The sequence below is a fragment of the Aegilops tauschii genome, chromosome 5 (assembly GCF_002575655.3).
Source record: "Aegilops tauschii subsp. strangulata cultivar AL8/78 chromosome 5, Aet v6.0, whole genome shotgun sequence".
Lineage (NCBI taxonomy): Eukaryota > Viridiplantae > Streptophyta > Magnoliopsida > Poales > Poaceae > Aegilops > Aegilops tauschii.
In genome coordinates this window covers 426,907,169-426,920,962 of record NC_053039.3, presented here as the reverse complement: position 1 = coordinate 426,920,962, position 13,794 = coordinate 426,907,169, and the positions used below count along the sequence as shown (strand labels likewise).

The 13,794-nt window shown below is 47.7% G+C and overlaps 2 protein-coding genes across 2 annotated transcripts; one reads left to right on the top strand and one right to left on the bottom strand.

Annotated features, from left to right (window-relative positions):
- The first annotated feature begins 4,848 nt into the window (after positions 1 to 4,848).
- On the top strand, positions 4,849 to 7,459 carry LOC109753694 (E3 ubiquitin-protein ligase BIG BROTHER). The gene is made up of 7 exons (XM_020312612.4): positions 4,849 to 5,065; positions 5,701 to 5,856; positions 5,979 to 6,043; positions 6,172 to 6,216; positions 6,484 to 6,608; positions 6,694 to 6,802; positions 7,070 to 7,459. Exons 2-7 carry the CDS (start codon positions 5,721 to 5,723, stop codon positions 7,103 to 7,105), a joined length of 516 nt encoding a protein of 171 aa, XP_020168201.1. The 5' UTR covers positions 4,849 to 5,065; positions 5,701 to 5,720; the 3' UTR covers positions 7,106 to 7,459.
- Positions 7,460 to 9,288: 1,829 nt separating this feature from the next.
- LOC109753691 (F-box protein PP2-A13) lies at positions 9,289 to 11,930 on the bottom strand. Its single transcript, XM_020312608.4, has 3 exons — positions 11,073 to 11,930; positions 10,554 to 10,672; positions 9,289 to 9,943 (listed from the first exon to the last, which is right to left on the bottom strand). Exons 1-3 carry the CDS (start codon positions 11,385 to 11,387, stop codon positions 9,514 to 9,516), a joined length of 864 nt encoding a protein of 287 aa, XP_020168197.1. The 5' UTR covers positions 11,388 to 11,930; the 3' UTR covers positions 9,289 to 9,513.
- Between the last annotated feature and the right edge of the window lie 1,864 nt (positions 11,931 to 13,794).

Genomic DNA, 13,794 nt, shown 5'->3' with positions numbered 1-13,794 from the left:
TCACATGGTCGGCCGGGGACACCAGTAGTGAGTAGAGTACAGATCTCAAGTTTACTAGTATTGGAGCAAGAGCAACTCTAGTAGAGTCACTATATTCGCATCCTCGATCACACGTATTGGAGTGTGTTTCATAATACTATATAGGCTGCCGAGGTGATGCATAAATGCAAAATCTACATAAATCAACTTTTAAAAGAATCCATGCATGTGAGACCCGCTTGTCATTGGCTATAAGACTTGTTGCTTCCTCATCTTAACAACGAACGTTGTTTCTGATGGATCAACATTGAATCATGTTGGGATCTACGGTAAGGTGCGTCGACTGCAAAATAAAATTTTCCTACGCGCAGAATAACCAAGAACATGCTACAGGAGATGGATCACAGATCGTTACCACTAGATGCGCAGTGCCATGCAGTGGAAGAAGAGTTGAGGCAGCGCGTCCGCGTGGTTCGTCTCATCCTCGTCCGATCTCCCCTAAACATCCGGTCGTCGGATCCCGCGTACTGGTTCGCCGGAACGGCGCAAGTGCACCGCCTCTAAGGGTATCCGTGCGTGCAGGAGGAACCCCGTGTGGCGGACTGCTAGGTCCGATCACACAGTCGGCGGCGAGTGAAGGTGGCTATTCACAACACATGCAAAATCTAGTGACAGCGCCGAAGCGATCAACCACATGAGTGTGCCGCGCCCCTACTATATATAATTATATATGCATCCATCGCGGACTCAACACTCGGGCCTCGCACGGATCCTAAAGCCCAAAGTATGTTCGGCCTGGATCCGAGTCCGAGTAGGATCACTTCTGACTCGTGGAGTCGGATCGGGCCTCACATGTTTCTTTGCTTAAGCGTGCGACCCTTTAGATTCAAGTCAGCTTGGTTGCAGGTCGGATCACCTCCGGCCTGCTCGGCTGGTAGCGGCCTCTAGCAAGGCATGCCGACCACCAAGTAGACAATGAAGCCATTTGGCGAACCTGTACATCACACTTCTATTCCTGTTGCCACACGATATATGTTGTCGGGCTCAAGGCGAGTCTGTCATCTTTGTACTAGGCCGACCTCTTTCCCGTTTCAATGATGTCGACCGCAAACCGGATTAGCTCATAATCCTTGTCGCATGGCCATGCTTATCTTGGTCGGATCACACGAGGGACCCAGAGTATATCTCTCCTGATCGGAGGGGCAAATCCCATTTTGCTCAACCATGTCTCGCAGCATGGGTCTGGACAGGCCCGAAACCTGCCTTTGTAACTACCCAGTCACAGAGTAGCGTTTGGTCGGCTCAAAGCAGGCCTGTCACCATCCCGAGTACATGCGTCAGCTCAGGTCTTAGGACATAGAATGTATGTTGTACTAGAGATTCACAGATGACATATCGTTGTGTCTCATAGTCGGGTCTATCCGACTCGGACCTTATCTCGGCTCGGATCCGACTACATCAAATCCGATCATATCCTTCCGAGTCCATATTATCCGGTTAGCATCCAATGCTCCATGGCTAGTGAGACCGAGCCATCCACCGTGTCATATGCTAGTCTAGTCAGCTGCGCGTCCACACAGCCCTTTCGACTAGGGACCTTTTAGGACAGTCATCACACAATGCATATTGCATAGTCCCACAAACAAGCCACGTACTTGCTGATACACATCATTGATAATATGCAAGGACTATCTTTATTCATAAACACGTAGGGAATATCATCATACATAATTGCCTCTAGGGCATATCTCCAACAAATCCAACAACGATGACAAAGATTTGAACAACCATTTAAACTACTATTCTTTTCTATAATTTCGCCTGTGGGTTCTTCCTCCATTTGGAAGTTACCTCACTGGCGGAGAGGCTTCGGCTGTGGCGACTTTCACGGCCACCCGGTCGACGAACACATATGCGGTCATATTTTTGAAGCCAAGCGTGAGGGGAACGTCCATTTCTGCCAAGGTGGCTGCTAACATTCAGACAAAGTAGCGGAGAGCGGCGGGGAGGCCCCCAAACCGAGGGCTGATTCAACCTTATGGATGTGTCCTCCTCGACCCACTGGGAGTAGTTACACGCCCACTCACAAAACTCTCTCTTGATGTGGTCCTCTTCAGTCTCGCTAGGGAAAAGTCCATGAAGAGGGTGCAACTGCCATGATATTGTAGATGGGGATGAGTGTGAAAACGTCGTGGAAGGGGAATGTAGAGGGGCAGATCGGTGTTGGCAAAGAGGGCAGATGGTTGAGTGGCGTCGTCGACTGGAGTGGTCCGTTTTATATACCGTCGAATGGGTGTGCTTCGACGGGAAACAAAGCCATATTTGGCACGCATGGGGGTGGAAAACGAGTGCGAAACACGGTGGTGGCCATTTATTGGTGCTCTTCCTGATGGGAAAATGGTCACATCATTAGTAAGGGTGGAAGCGACAGTCATACGAAAGCACCATTAACCGGGCTCCGGACGGGAGGAAGAGGCTGGGCTGAAACTTCCCCCTACGCTAGAGGTTACTTTCGGAGGCCGTTCCATATCAACAAACCTAGCCTCCAAATATGGAGGCTAGCGGGCTCAATTTGGAGTGGCCTCCATATATTATGCAAGCTGGGGGGCGTATGGGCGACTGTCGGAGTGTATACTCAAGACGTTAGGGATTGACGATACCCTATATTTGTGTGTTCGGCCAAGTGATAAAACGCTTTGTGTTTCTTCGAGTAAGCTGTAAGAGAGACACAAAGATTTCTATAAGTTCAGACTGCTGGCGATAGCGTAACACCCTACTCTTGTTCTTGGTTGGCTTGATATGTATATGAGATGCAATAAAAAATTTGGAGGACTAAGTACGGTGATCATGGTGGCTAAATGGGGTGCTCGGGGTACATACTAATGTTGCCCGAGCACCGGTTCTTCTTCCTATCTCCTCTAACTAGTGCTCTTGGATCTCGTGTTGCTTGTGATGTGTTGTGTTGTGGCTTTCTTGTTCGATCCTCTAGAAATGGCCATGACCCTCCCCTTATATAGGCCCGGGAGTACCACATTGGCACACCTGTACGTCTGGACATTACAAAGAATGGTGGGCGCCTGCCTTGCATAGTCTCCTTTGTCTTTGGTTTTGCAGGGATAACCTGGTGTTGTAGTCGTTAGGTACTCAAGTGCACCCGACAGTCTATCATGTCATGTGGGTCCCATCTGTCATTGTCAACCCTGATATGACTCAAGGCGTCATTGTCTTTTAGTCAAAAAGGAGCTTTGCACCGTCGCTTTCACCTAACCGATAAGGTACTTTATTATCCCAAGACGCCAGCACCGCCTGTAAACGTAATGATGAAGGTCTGTGATACGCAGACCAGTGGTAGGTTGTGCACCATAGCCTGTACCCGCATTAAATGCACGGTCGGGGGTGTGGCACACCCATGGCTGTGGGATCCGTCCGCGTACACGACACATGGTGCCGGTGCTCAGGACACCGATCACTCACTTTAGACATCACTACTGACGTTTTTGGACTCAATTTAACTGGGGTGGGATTTACTTAGGGCAAGTCTTCACAAGGATCTGCACGCCATCATGTGTAGGCACTGGAATAATATCCTTCTCGATGTTGTATTATTCTTGAGGGGAATTAAATTCCGATGTGCCTTTATCGTATATGGACATGGCATTTGGGCTGGCCCTGCCGGTTCGGGGTATACCCTGGTTTTTATTATGCCGGCAGGGACTCTGCTAGACCGCCCATTTTGAATTGAGATCGTCAATGATCGTCATACGGCAGTTATTATGTCTATCGACGCGATGTGACGACTGTTATAATTTGCTTTTACAACTTAGAACCATGATAACAACCAAAAGATATTACTCAAAAGAAAAACATAAATGCTCACGCAAGCGTTGCATCTCAAACCATGGTGTTATTATGGCTATCGGCGAGATATGACGATTGTACTATATAATTTCTTTTTGAACTATCAAAGATATTACTCGAAAGAAAAACATAAATGCTCACCCAAGCGTTGCTCCTATGGTAGACCACGCACCATAGCGTGTACCCACGTTAAATGCGTGGTCGGGGATGTGGCGCACACGTGGCCGTGGGACCTATCCGCATGTGCGACACGTGTGTTTGCCGGTGCGTGCCGGGGCTCGAGGCGCCGAGCACCTGCTCTAGACGTCACTGTTGGCGTTTTCGGACTCGGTTTAACCGGAGTGGGTTTTACTTAGGGTAAGTCCTCACAAGGATCTGCATGCCTCCTTCTGGATGTTGTAGTATTCCTAGGGGAATGAAATCACGATTTGCCTTTTTTCGTATACTAACTTGGTTTTTGGGATGACGCATCCGTGTAAGCTCGGCGTATACTCTGAAGTTTTTTTTTCCTTCCGACAACAACTCTGTTACCCATTTTGACCGTGATCGTCACACGGTGGTTATTATTGCTATCGATGCAATACGACGACTCTACTATAACTGCTTTTACAACTTGCAACCATGATCACAACCAAAAGATATTACTCGAAAGGAAAACATAAGTGCTCACGCAAGCGAACCATGGCTCGGGCATTCAAGTTCACCAGAGATGATCCTATTCCCCGACGAAAACGGAAAAAAAAAGACCCGACATTTTTTTGTTTTTTGCAGAAACAACCATACATAATCCAGATGGATATGACATTGTAATCTTACTACGTTCTATTCTATCTGTGCCACGTCATTTTCTCGGATTATTATGGAAATCAAGATTACCCTCAACAAAATCTGGCAACTGCAGTTTGATTGAATGGAAACAAGAATGAAAAGATTGCGTTGCCAAGCCAAGAGCAAGGGACACAAAGGAAGTATGGAATGCAAATCAAGACAAACCAAAAAAAGAAGAGAAGAGAAGGGGCATAGCCAGTAGGTAGTCTCCATCACTTTGACTTTGGGAGCAGCCGCGACCACGTCGGTAGCATAAAGCTTCCGCCCGTAGCACAATAGCGCACGGCTGGCTCGGCTGAGTGGGACAGGGAAGGAGGGGGCGGAGGCGGAGGCTGGGCGGCAGAGGCGGCGCCGTCACTCTCTGTTCTTCCACTGATCTCCGGCGGAAGCGGCGGGCAAGGTACAGATATTCCTCGATCTCCATCAGTTTCCGCCCGAGAATCGTTGGGTGAATTTCGAGCTCTTGATCCGGGGCAATCGCCTCTCTTTCCATCCCTTTCCTCCCCTTCTCCGCCCAGCCCAAGATTGCCCGGATATTCTTTGGATTCTGCCTCCTTTTCCCCTTTTTGTTCTTGGAGCGGCATGGCTAGCATGCCATCAGTTCAGAACTGAGCCGGGAAATATATTCTATGCGATGCTAAAGGGGTCGAGATTGATAAAATAGTGCTTATTCGGCGCTAATAAGAATATCAAGATTGGATTTTACTCTTCTTCTTTGGAAATTCAACCTCTTTTAGGTATTAGAAAAGTCCTGACTGCTATGTTTAGGAGTACAACTTAGCTGTATTTATTTGGAGAGTATGATTTTGTACTTCCTCCAGAGCACCAGTAATTGCTGAAATTTGGTTCTTAGTCAGTCTAGGAATGGAAAGAGGAATAATACACGGCAATCATCAGCTTCTAATGCAACTCCGAATCCTAATCCTGAATGCTCCTTCAGTTAAGATGGTAGTCAGAACAGGGTTTTTATCTGCAGTGTTGCATTGATTGATTGATTGATTGATTACAGTGTTCATTAGCTGCAAATTGCTGCAGGGGAGCGTCAAGGTTCAGCAATGGCAGCTCCGAATACCTACGCTGTCCATCTCTCCTCGGAGACCCACAAGATCGAGGCCTGGTGCGAATCGGACGAGGCTTTGGCTAAGCAATTGCAAGAGGAGGAGGATTCGCTCGCTACAAGGGAATTTGCCGGTAATAATATAGTGCCACTGCTCCCTATCTCCGAGCATCTTTTGCGTTGTTTGAGGTGGATTCATTAGCTGTAATCAACTAATGCTCACGCGTGCTACATGTCCATGGTTCATTGTTTTTAGGCAGCGTGTCCTTGGAACCATCATCACCAGCTGTTGAGTATAGGCCTGCCAATAATGCAGCTCAGGTTTGTTGCTTCCTTTTGTTGGCTCATTGGGATCATCAGCACATTCCTTGGAAAGGGATTCCAAATGTGTGCACTGAAATTTGGAGGGGGTCCCAGAATCATAAGTTGATGGCAATCTGTATATGCAGGTGGCGACCGAAGATAATGTCGACCCGGATAATATGTCATATGAGGTATGTTGTTTTGCTTTTGCGGAATAAACGTTCTTTGACGGTTTTGGGAGAACAAACAATTTTCTGAACACATATTGTCAATGTGGTTCACTTATACTACTTGCTCCCATACAAAAGGTTTAAGGTTGTGTTATACTGCATTTTCCCCATGGTTTTGACATTAGAAACAATTGCACATAAAGAGGCACACTTTGATTTTTGAAATCTTGTAGCACATGAAAATCTCATTTTTGAGCAACTTTTGACTATTATTTTGGTGTTCTGTAGCAACTACAAGCAATCGGTGAAGAAGTAGGAACTCAATCCAGAGGATTATCAGATGATCTGATAAGCTACCTGGAGCCTTTTAGGAACAAATGTAACTTCTTCTCCTGCAAAAAGAATACCGATGAGTACGTGACAGTTAGTTTTATTCTGAATCGATCATCATTTTGTAACCCTAGGATGAACATATTATCGTGTGATACCCCCATGCAGATGTGTGATCTGCAAATCGAACTATAAAAGCCTACAGAAGTTGATAAGATTGCCCTGCAGCCATTGTTACCATGCAGGTTGCATAACTCGCTGGCTTAAGATTAACAAGGTAAAACTCAGTTTTGTTTTTTTCTTCTCTAAATATTATTCGATTTTATTTTGATATACTACAATTCAAATGTAAGTTTTTTGTCCTCTATGAATAGATGCTGTATGTTAATATTAACCTGCTATGTCGCTCGACAAAAGCAGACATTATCTGGACTCCATATCAAAATTCTTTGTTGTCTGATATCTTGGTGTACAATCCTCTGTTGTTTGATATTCAGAGGATTATCTGATTCTTTTTCTGATATGCACCTTTATTTTCATTCAGGCATGCCCAGTCTGCAATGAGGAGGTATTCGGTTAACTTGCGATGGTTGTGGATGTTTTGGCCTCGTCGCCTCATCATGATAATGGACAATCTTGCTCTCCTATAGCCTATTATACTATAAAATACTCGATGGTCTACCGTGCTTTAAGAAAATTGTATTTTGGATCATGCCATGTTTGATGTCCCCCAACTTAGTTTTGTCATTAAGGTAATGATAAATATGTGCGGGCAGTGGGTTATATGGTTTGCAATTTTCCGAGAAAGCAACCAAGCAGGAGCAGTTAAGTAGATGATGTGGTTTGCTATGTATTGCACCCTCTTTACACCAGCCCACTGTGTAAAGTCTGAAGCAAGATTGTAAATGTTATATAGGATGTGTCTCTTTTTATACTTTCTTTTTATACTTTGGAGCGTACTCCCTCCGTAAAGAAATAAAGTAGTGATCTAAACGCTCTTATATTTCTTTACGGAGGGAGTACAAACAAGTGTGTTGAAAGGTTTCTGAAAATTCAGAAACAAATCCCATATGCAAAATTATAACCGAATGAACTATGTTTTTGCAAAGTTTTGTGAATACGACTTCGTTTGTGGTCTATGATACAATGACGACCATGAAGGGTTAAAAATAACTATATGCCCTCTACTTTTATTTTTACTCGGGCCACAAAATTCTAACCAATTCATTAAATCATGACGATTTCACATAATACCTCACAACCATCTCAATGCCTGTTTTTTATTTATTTATAAAAAATTGAAATGTTTTGGAAGAACAAAAGGAACTTAGCAAGTTCATGTGAGCCCAAAATCGTCAACAATCTAGCGATGTTCACTATGATCACATGGTATTCTCTCTACGCCCAATGGACCTTCCTCTACTGCGCCAGGAAGAAAAGCTGGATCGACGGACAATTGGGCATGGTTCTTTCAGTCAGAAGTTAGACAATGACCTGTTTTATTAGCAGGTTCCAGATGAAACTGAAACACACTTGTACCAATCTAGAATAGGAACTCATTCCTTCTAACTAATTTCAGTTAGTTCTTTTGTCCAACAAGATAAGCTTCAGTGCAATCTGGATCTCTGCATCTTCTCAGTGGAGAATTTGCCATCCTTCTCTTCTCTGAGTGATGTTGCAGCAGGGGCACAGCAAAGGCTGCACACCCATATTACTATCCTTGGATCCTGGAATTAGCATTGGATCTCAGTGTCATTGGTTGCTTAAACAATGGTGGTCGACTGCAAATGGTACTGATTAATAGTTAATGAATCATGGAGCATGATCCAGTGCTGACACTGATCCACTCCATCCGGTGTAGATTCCTGTGCTGATAGATGTTCTTGTTGGCATCTCATCTTTTAAAAAGTTTAAGTTGTTCTTTCCCTGATTAATCATTCTCTGGTTGGTTGTATAATAAAGTTGTAAAGTGTGGATGTGGTGTCATGCAACCAACATCACAAATCTTATCTGGGTTCGCTGTCACGCATGATCTCATCCGGTGGCATCCTCAGTGTCAGCAACAGGTGTTTAGCACCAGAACAGGCCGTCCTTTGTGCAATGGCTATGTTGTCATGAGCACACCCCATCCCCATCCACACGCCCCAAAGGAATGACATGTCCCCAACAAACAATTTTCCACCGGTGTTTTTGTTTTGCTATTCGGGACCTCTTTGCTTTGACTCCCCGTGCGTTGACGTGGGAATTGGATGCAGCTATTTCTATGAAAATTGGCGGTACAAAACTTTAGTATTTGGACTAGCAATACGAGGACTGAAGCAAAAGTACATATAGTTTATTATATTTGGTTATTTTTATTGTTGTATAAAAAATATCGAATATAAATAGCATGCAAGGTGCATGCTAAGGTGGTATTTTCCCTGCATAGTGTCATGGTGAGTTGACATGGTTACATGGTAACGGAATTAAATTTTGTGGGACATACATGGTGGCATACTAGTTGACATAATTGAATTGCATGTTAAGATAATTGAGTTAAGTGGAGATAAACTATTTAGGTATATAGGATTTGTAGAGTTTCAAATCCTTGAAACGTTTCTTGTATTGTTGTTTGATTTGTTGGACCAGAAACCTCAAGATTTCTCTGTTTGCAGGCCACAAGGTAGTTTAGGGAGTAAGTTAATTAAAAAATAAAAAGGAAGTTGAGGGGAATTTGATTCAACCAAGGTTTGGAACACAAGGATCATCAGGTGCCACAGAACATACCAAAGGCAAACATGTATATCTGTCACTGAACTCACAATTTACAAGGTGTGACATGCTTGATGCTCCTATATAGGGACAAGAGGAAATAAAAGATCACTCACCCCTCCAATTACATTTACATTACAGGATTGAAGAAACATCGACAGCCGCAAGCACACGACGGAGGAAGTAAGCAAAACCATATTGTTTCTATAGATATCAGGTTTAATCTGCTCACTAAATCTACTCATAACTCCCAGGTCCCTTTTTCCGCGCAAGGCATTTGGGTTTTATAACCACTGAATCCATACACAGGCCTCCTTTTGTGTGTGTGCAGTCTATCTGAACCATTGCAAATTGGATATTCAGTGGCTCGTTCGAGTCCTTCACGACGAAATCGCCGACATGATGATAGATCCAGACGCCTGGATCAGTTAGGTAACACTTGGACTGGGCCTGCTGCCCGTCCGAAGTCGATAGCTGGAAGCGCACCGGCTTTACGTCCCACCCATGGATGTGCTCGGCACTGTAAACCCGGCGACCGAGCCGCTTGAAAGGCCTGCCAAGATGAATACGGAAGAACAGGCTGTATGTACCTTCTGGGAAGCAGAACTCAACCTCCCCTCTGACTTCAAACCACCAGATTTGCGAGAGATAAGCAACCGAACGGAACCTGCAGAAAAAGCAGCATGCTTATCAGGACTTCTCTTATCTGCCAAATGTTTGGCTCTATAACCATATACAGTTGAGAAAGCACAACTGTACAAGCACACACGCTTGTACCGTATATTTGAAATGGATATGCGTTGTCGAATGCCAGTAAAGCAAACATGCTCAATTATCTCACATGAAAGGCATGATTAACAAAGCAAACATGCTCAATTATCTCACATGAAAGGCACCAATGCATCATAAGAAACAACTACTGCTTATCATGTTCCAACTGGCATACATTTCAGGGGCCACTGCAGATTATCACACCCCTAGTAGTAGTTGGTGACATGTGGAAGTAGTGTGTTGTTCACAATCCCGCCTTCTTTTGCATTTATTATCAAGACAAGCTAACTAACTGTCAGTTGCAACTTGTAAATGAGTTGAACACAGGGAGTGTTGATGTAGTTAGCACCATTTGGAGTTCATAAGTGGCTCCAACATACGACAAGTGGGCACTACGAACCGGAGTTCAGATACTCATCCACAAACAAAAAAGAAAGAAGTCATGGCATGAAGTTTCTATTAATGAGGCCATTATAAGCTGTCATGTTTGGTTTTGATGAAAGCACCTTGATTCATCATTTGGAATGAAGTTCCAGTATCTCCTGTCATCGATGCCGGTGATCGAAAGCGCCCTCGAATAGATTGTCATGCAGGTGCCTCCACCAGCCTTGTCGAGCCAGAACTCCTGCACAATGAACCAGATACTGAATTCCGTTTGCAGTAGCAATAACAAATTAGCAAACAGTAATTCAAGGAAAACAGAACAAACTAATCAAACAATTTCATCTTCAAATCGGCGTTTGGAACTAATCAGACTTCTCCGTAAACCTTATTTTAGACTCAAATTCCTGCACTTCAGTAACACAAACTTCACCCCAAAACAAACTCATATTCCTGCACCTTTATTAACACAAACAATACCCCAAAACAAAACTCAAATTCCCGCAGTTTTATTAATTTGCAGGCATACTGATTTGCACAAGGTTTTGTCATAAATTTTAAAACAAATTGCGTGGAAATTTTCAATATTTTTAACAGACATCATAGTGGCGATGTTCACCGGAAAGATGGGACAAAGTACACACCTTGGTTCCGCCGTCGAGGGAGTTGCGGCGGCAGAGCCGCGCGTACAGCTCCTTCTTCGGGATGGCCTCCGCCTCCAACGCGGCGGCCTCCTCGTCTCCGCCGGCGGCGGCGAGGAGGCGCGCGTAGTTGCGCGGCAGCTTGGCCTCCCAGACGGCGTCCCCGGACGCGGCGCCGCGGAAGGTGCGGCTGAGCCGCGCCATCCCGCAGATCTCCGTCGGGTTCAGCCTGAGCATCACCTCGGCGACGCAGTTCTCCGGCAGGTCCCCCAGCGCGGTGCCCCCGCCCCGCCTCGCGGACGACCCCACGGCGCCCATGGATGGATGACTCACTCGACCGAGAAGGAAACAGCCGCCCGCCGGGAGCTCAACAGTAGAGGGTGAGCAGCTTGGAGAGCAGCAGCAGGGACGCCGGCGACTTGGAGAAGAGCGGCGTGTTACGCCTCACCGCCGAAAGGCCCATCCCTCCGGTGCCACTGCCACCTCGCTTGCCGTCGGAAAGCGGAAAACCCCCGGCGTCGTCGTCGTCGGCCCACGCCTGTCCCGGTCCCAGCAAGTTCTTGCACCGGCCGGATCGAACTGATTCTTGTTCCGCCCGACTGTCGCTGATCGATCGAAGAAGGTTCTGGCTCCTGAGCTTGCTTTATGCGCTCGGTTGCTTGATCTTGGCGTCTGCCGGGTTAGGCTGGTGCTGAGGCAGGGAGCGGAAACGGGGTAGCGGCTGCGCGAAGGGAGTGGGAGTTGTGGAAGACGACCGTGCGCAGCCGCAAGGGAAAGTTGGTTTTGTTCTTGCCCATGGGGGGAGAGGGGCGGTGCACAGGATTTCTCCCCTTTTCCCCCTCTCGGTGCTCTGTGGTGGGAGCCGCGTGTCGCGAGGTGGTTTCGTGCTTGTCTGCCGCCCATCGCTCCTCGGTGCGAGTCGCTGTCGGGAAGACGATGATTCACCCAGTTCACCCTCCGTCTCCTACTGGCCGTTGAAATCGACTGACTGCTATTGTGTGCCTGAATTGTTACTGTCGAGCAAAGCAAAAGGTCTACTTTCTCAGGGCATCTCTAACTCCGCCCGCTAAAAGTCCGGGCCTCGCGATCTCAACATTTGGTGACGTCCAACGCCGTGCATCAAACGTCCGCAGGCTGCTCTGCATGTTTGAATTTTCGCGGTCCGGAAGCAAAATTGGGATGGTTTGCGGATGTCCTGACAGCCGCCCCCATAGGCGCCAAAACCAAGGTAAAGCCCGCACATTTGGACGATTTATACAAATTTTTTAGGAAAGAAGGATGTACCCCTGACCTTGCATCTGGACGATGCATGCAGCCATATTATTAATTATTAACAAAGACCACACAAGGTGATACATCAATAAGTCTGAAGTCGTAATCTTGGTAACGCTGTTGCTACTCCTATCCCCTTGATGAAGGTGTGCTGAATGTCCGGACCTAATACCAAACAGACATCACACTAAATCCTAACATCTAAAGCCAGGTGTCCCATCCAAACCACTACCTGTATTGGGTCCCACACCGGTCCGGCACACTCCTAGTGAGCACCGCACACTGCAAGGGCCGTCACCTCCATCTTCCATTGGTCCATCCTCAAAGCAGAACTGATGCACCGACCTTGCCAGGTCTCTTTGTCATCGTCGCCACCATGACGCCAGACAGCTTCCTCCTCCTGCACGAGTCCATCTCAGCGCATCAGACGCCGAGTCTCCACTGCGCCATGCCGCCGAGACCCATCGTCGACGATGCGGTTGATGCCACACTGCTCCATCTACATGCCATCTCGCGTCGACTCCGAACTACCAGCAACTCCATCACCCTGAGCAGTCCCCGGCCGACGCCTTCAGGAAGGAACACGACACCAAAGTGCCACCGTTGACCAAACAGAGGAACAGAGGCTTTCGCCTGCGCTCATGGCGGAGGTGGGGGGCGTAGGATCCACACCGAAGCCTCCAGGAAGGGAATTGGCGCCGAGGACGTCGACTTTGGTGCAGCCGCCACGCCGGCCTGGAGTTTCCCCCGGATCCATGCCCACCCGCCAGATCCGTCTAGGCAGTATTGGCGTCGACCGTAGTCGCTACCGTAGCCCGCACGAATCGGAGTAGATCGAGACGGAGACGACGCCTTCCATGGAAGTCCGGTCGGCCATCGAGGAGCCGCCGTAGTGCCGCCGCCTCCACATCGCCCACGTAGCCGTGGAAGGTCCCCCATCTGCACCCGCGGGTGCCGCCCGCCAGGTAGGCCGCACCGCGCGCCACCGATCGAGGCCGCCGCCCCGAGATCCGATCTGCCAACCGCCGCCACGGCATGAGAGCCAGATCCCCACGCCTGCGTCCGCGCACCGCACGCACTCCCAACACAAGCTCGCCACGGCGACCACACGCTCCCATGGCGGACGCCCCGCAACGCCCGAGCACCGTGAGAGGGAGAACCGGAGTGCCCCGCCGCCATCGACGCTGCGCAGGCTTTGCCCGGCGGCGCCTGCTGGCGGCAGCGAGGGGAGGGAGATCTGGCGAGGAGGGAGCTCGCCCGGCGGCTAGGGTTCCGCCCGGGTTGCCCGCGGGGTGGGCGACACTGGGGACGGATGAGGGACAGACCTAGTTGGACCATAATCTTTAAATGGGAGAGAATTTCACTTCCCGGCCTCTGCACCAACTAGGGATGTATACGGCCATTTTAGTATGAGTAGTCCTTAGAATTTTGTGCATATGTATGCCACTTTGTG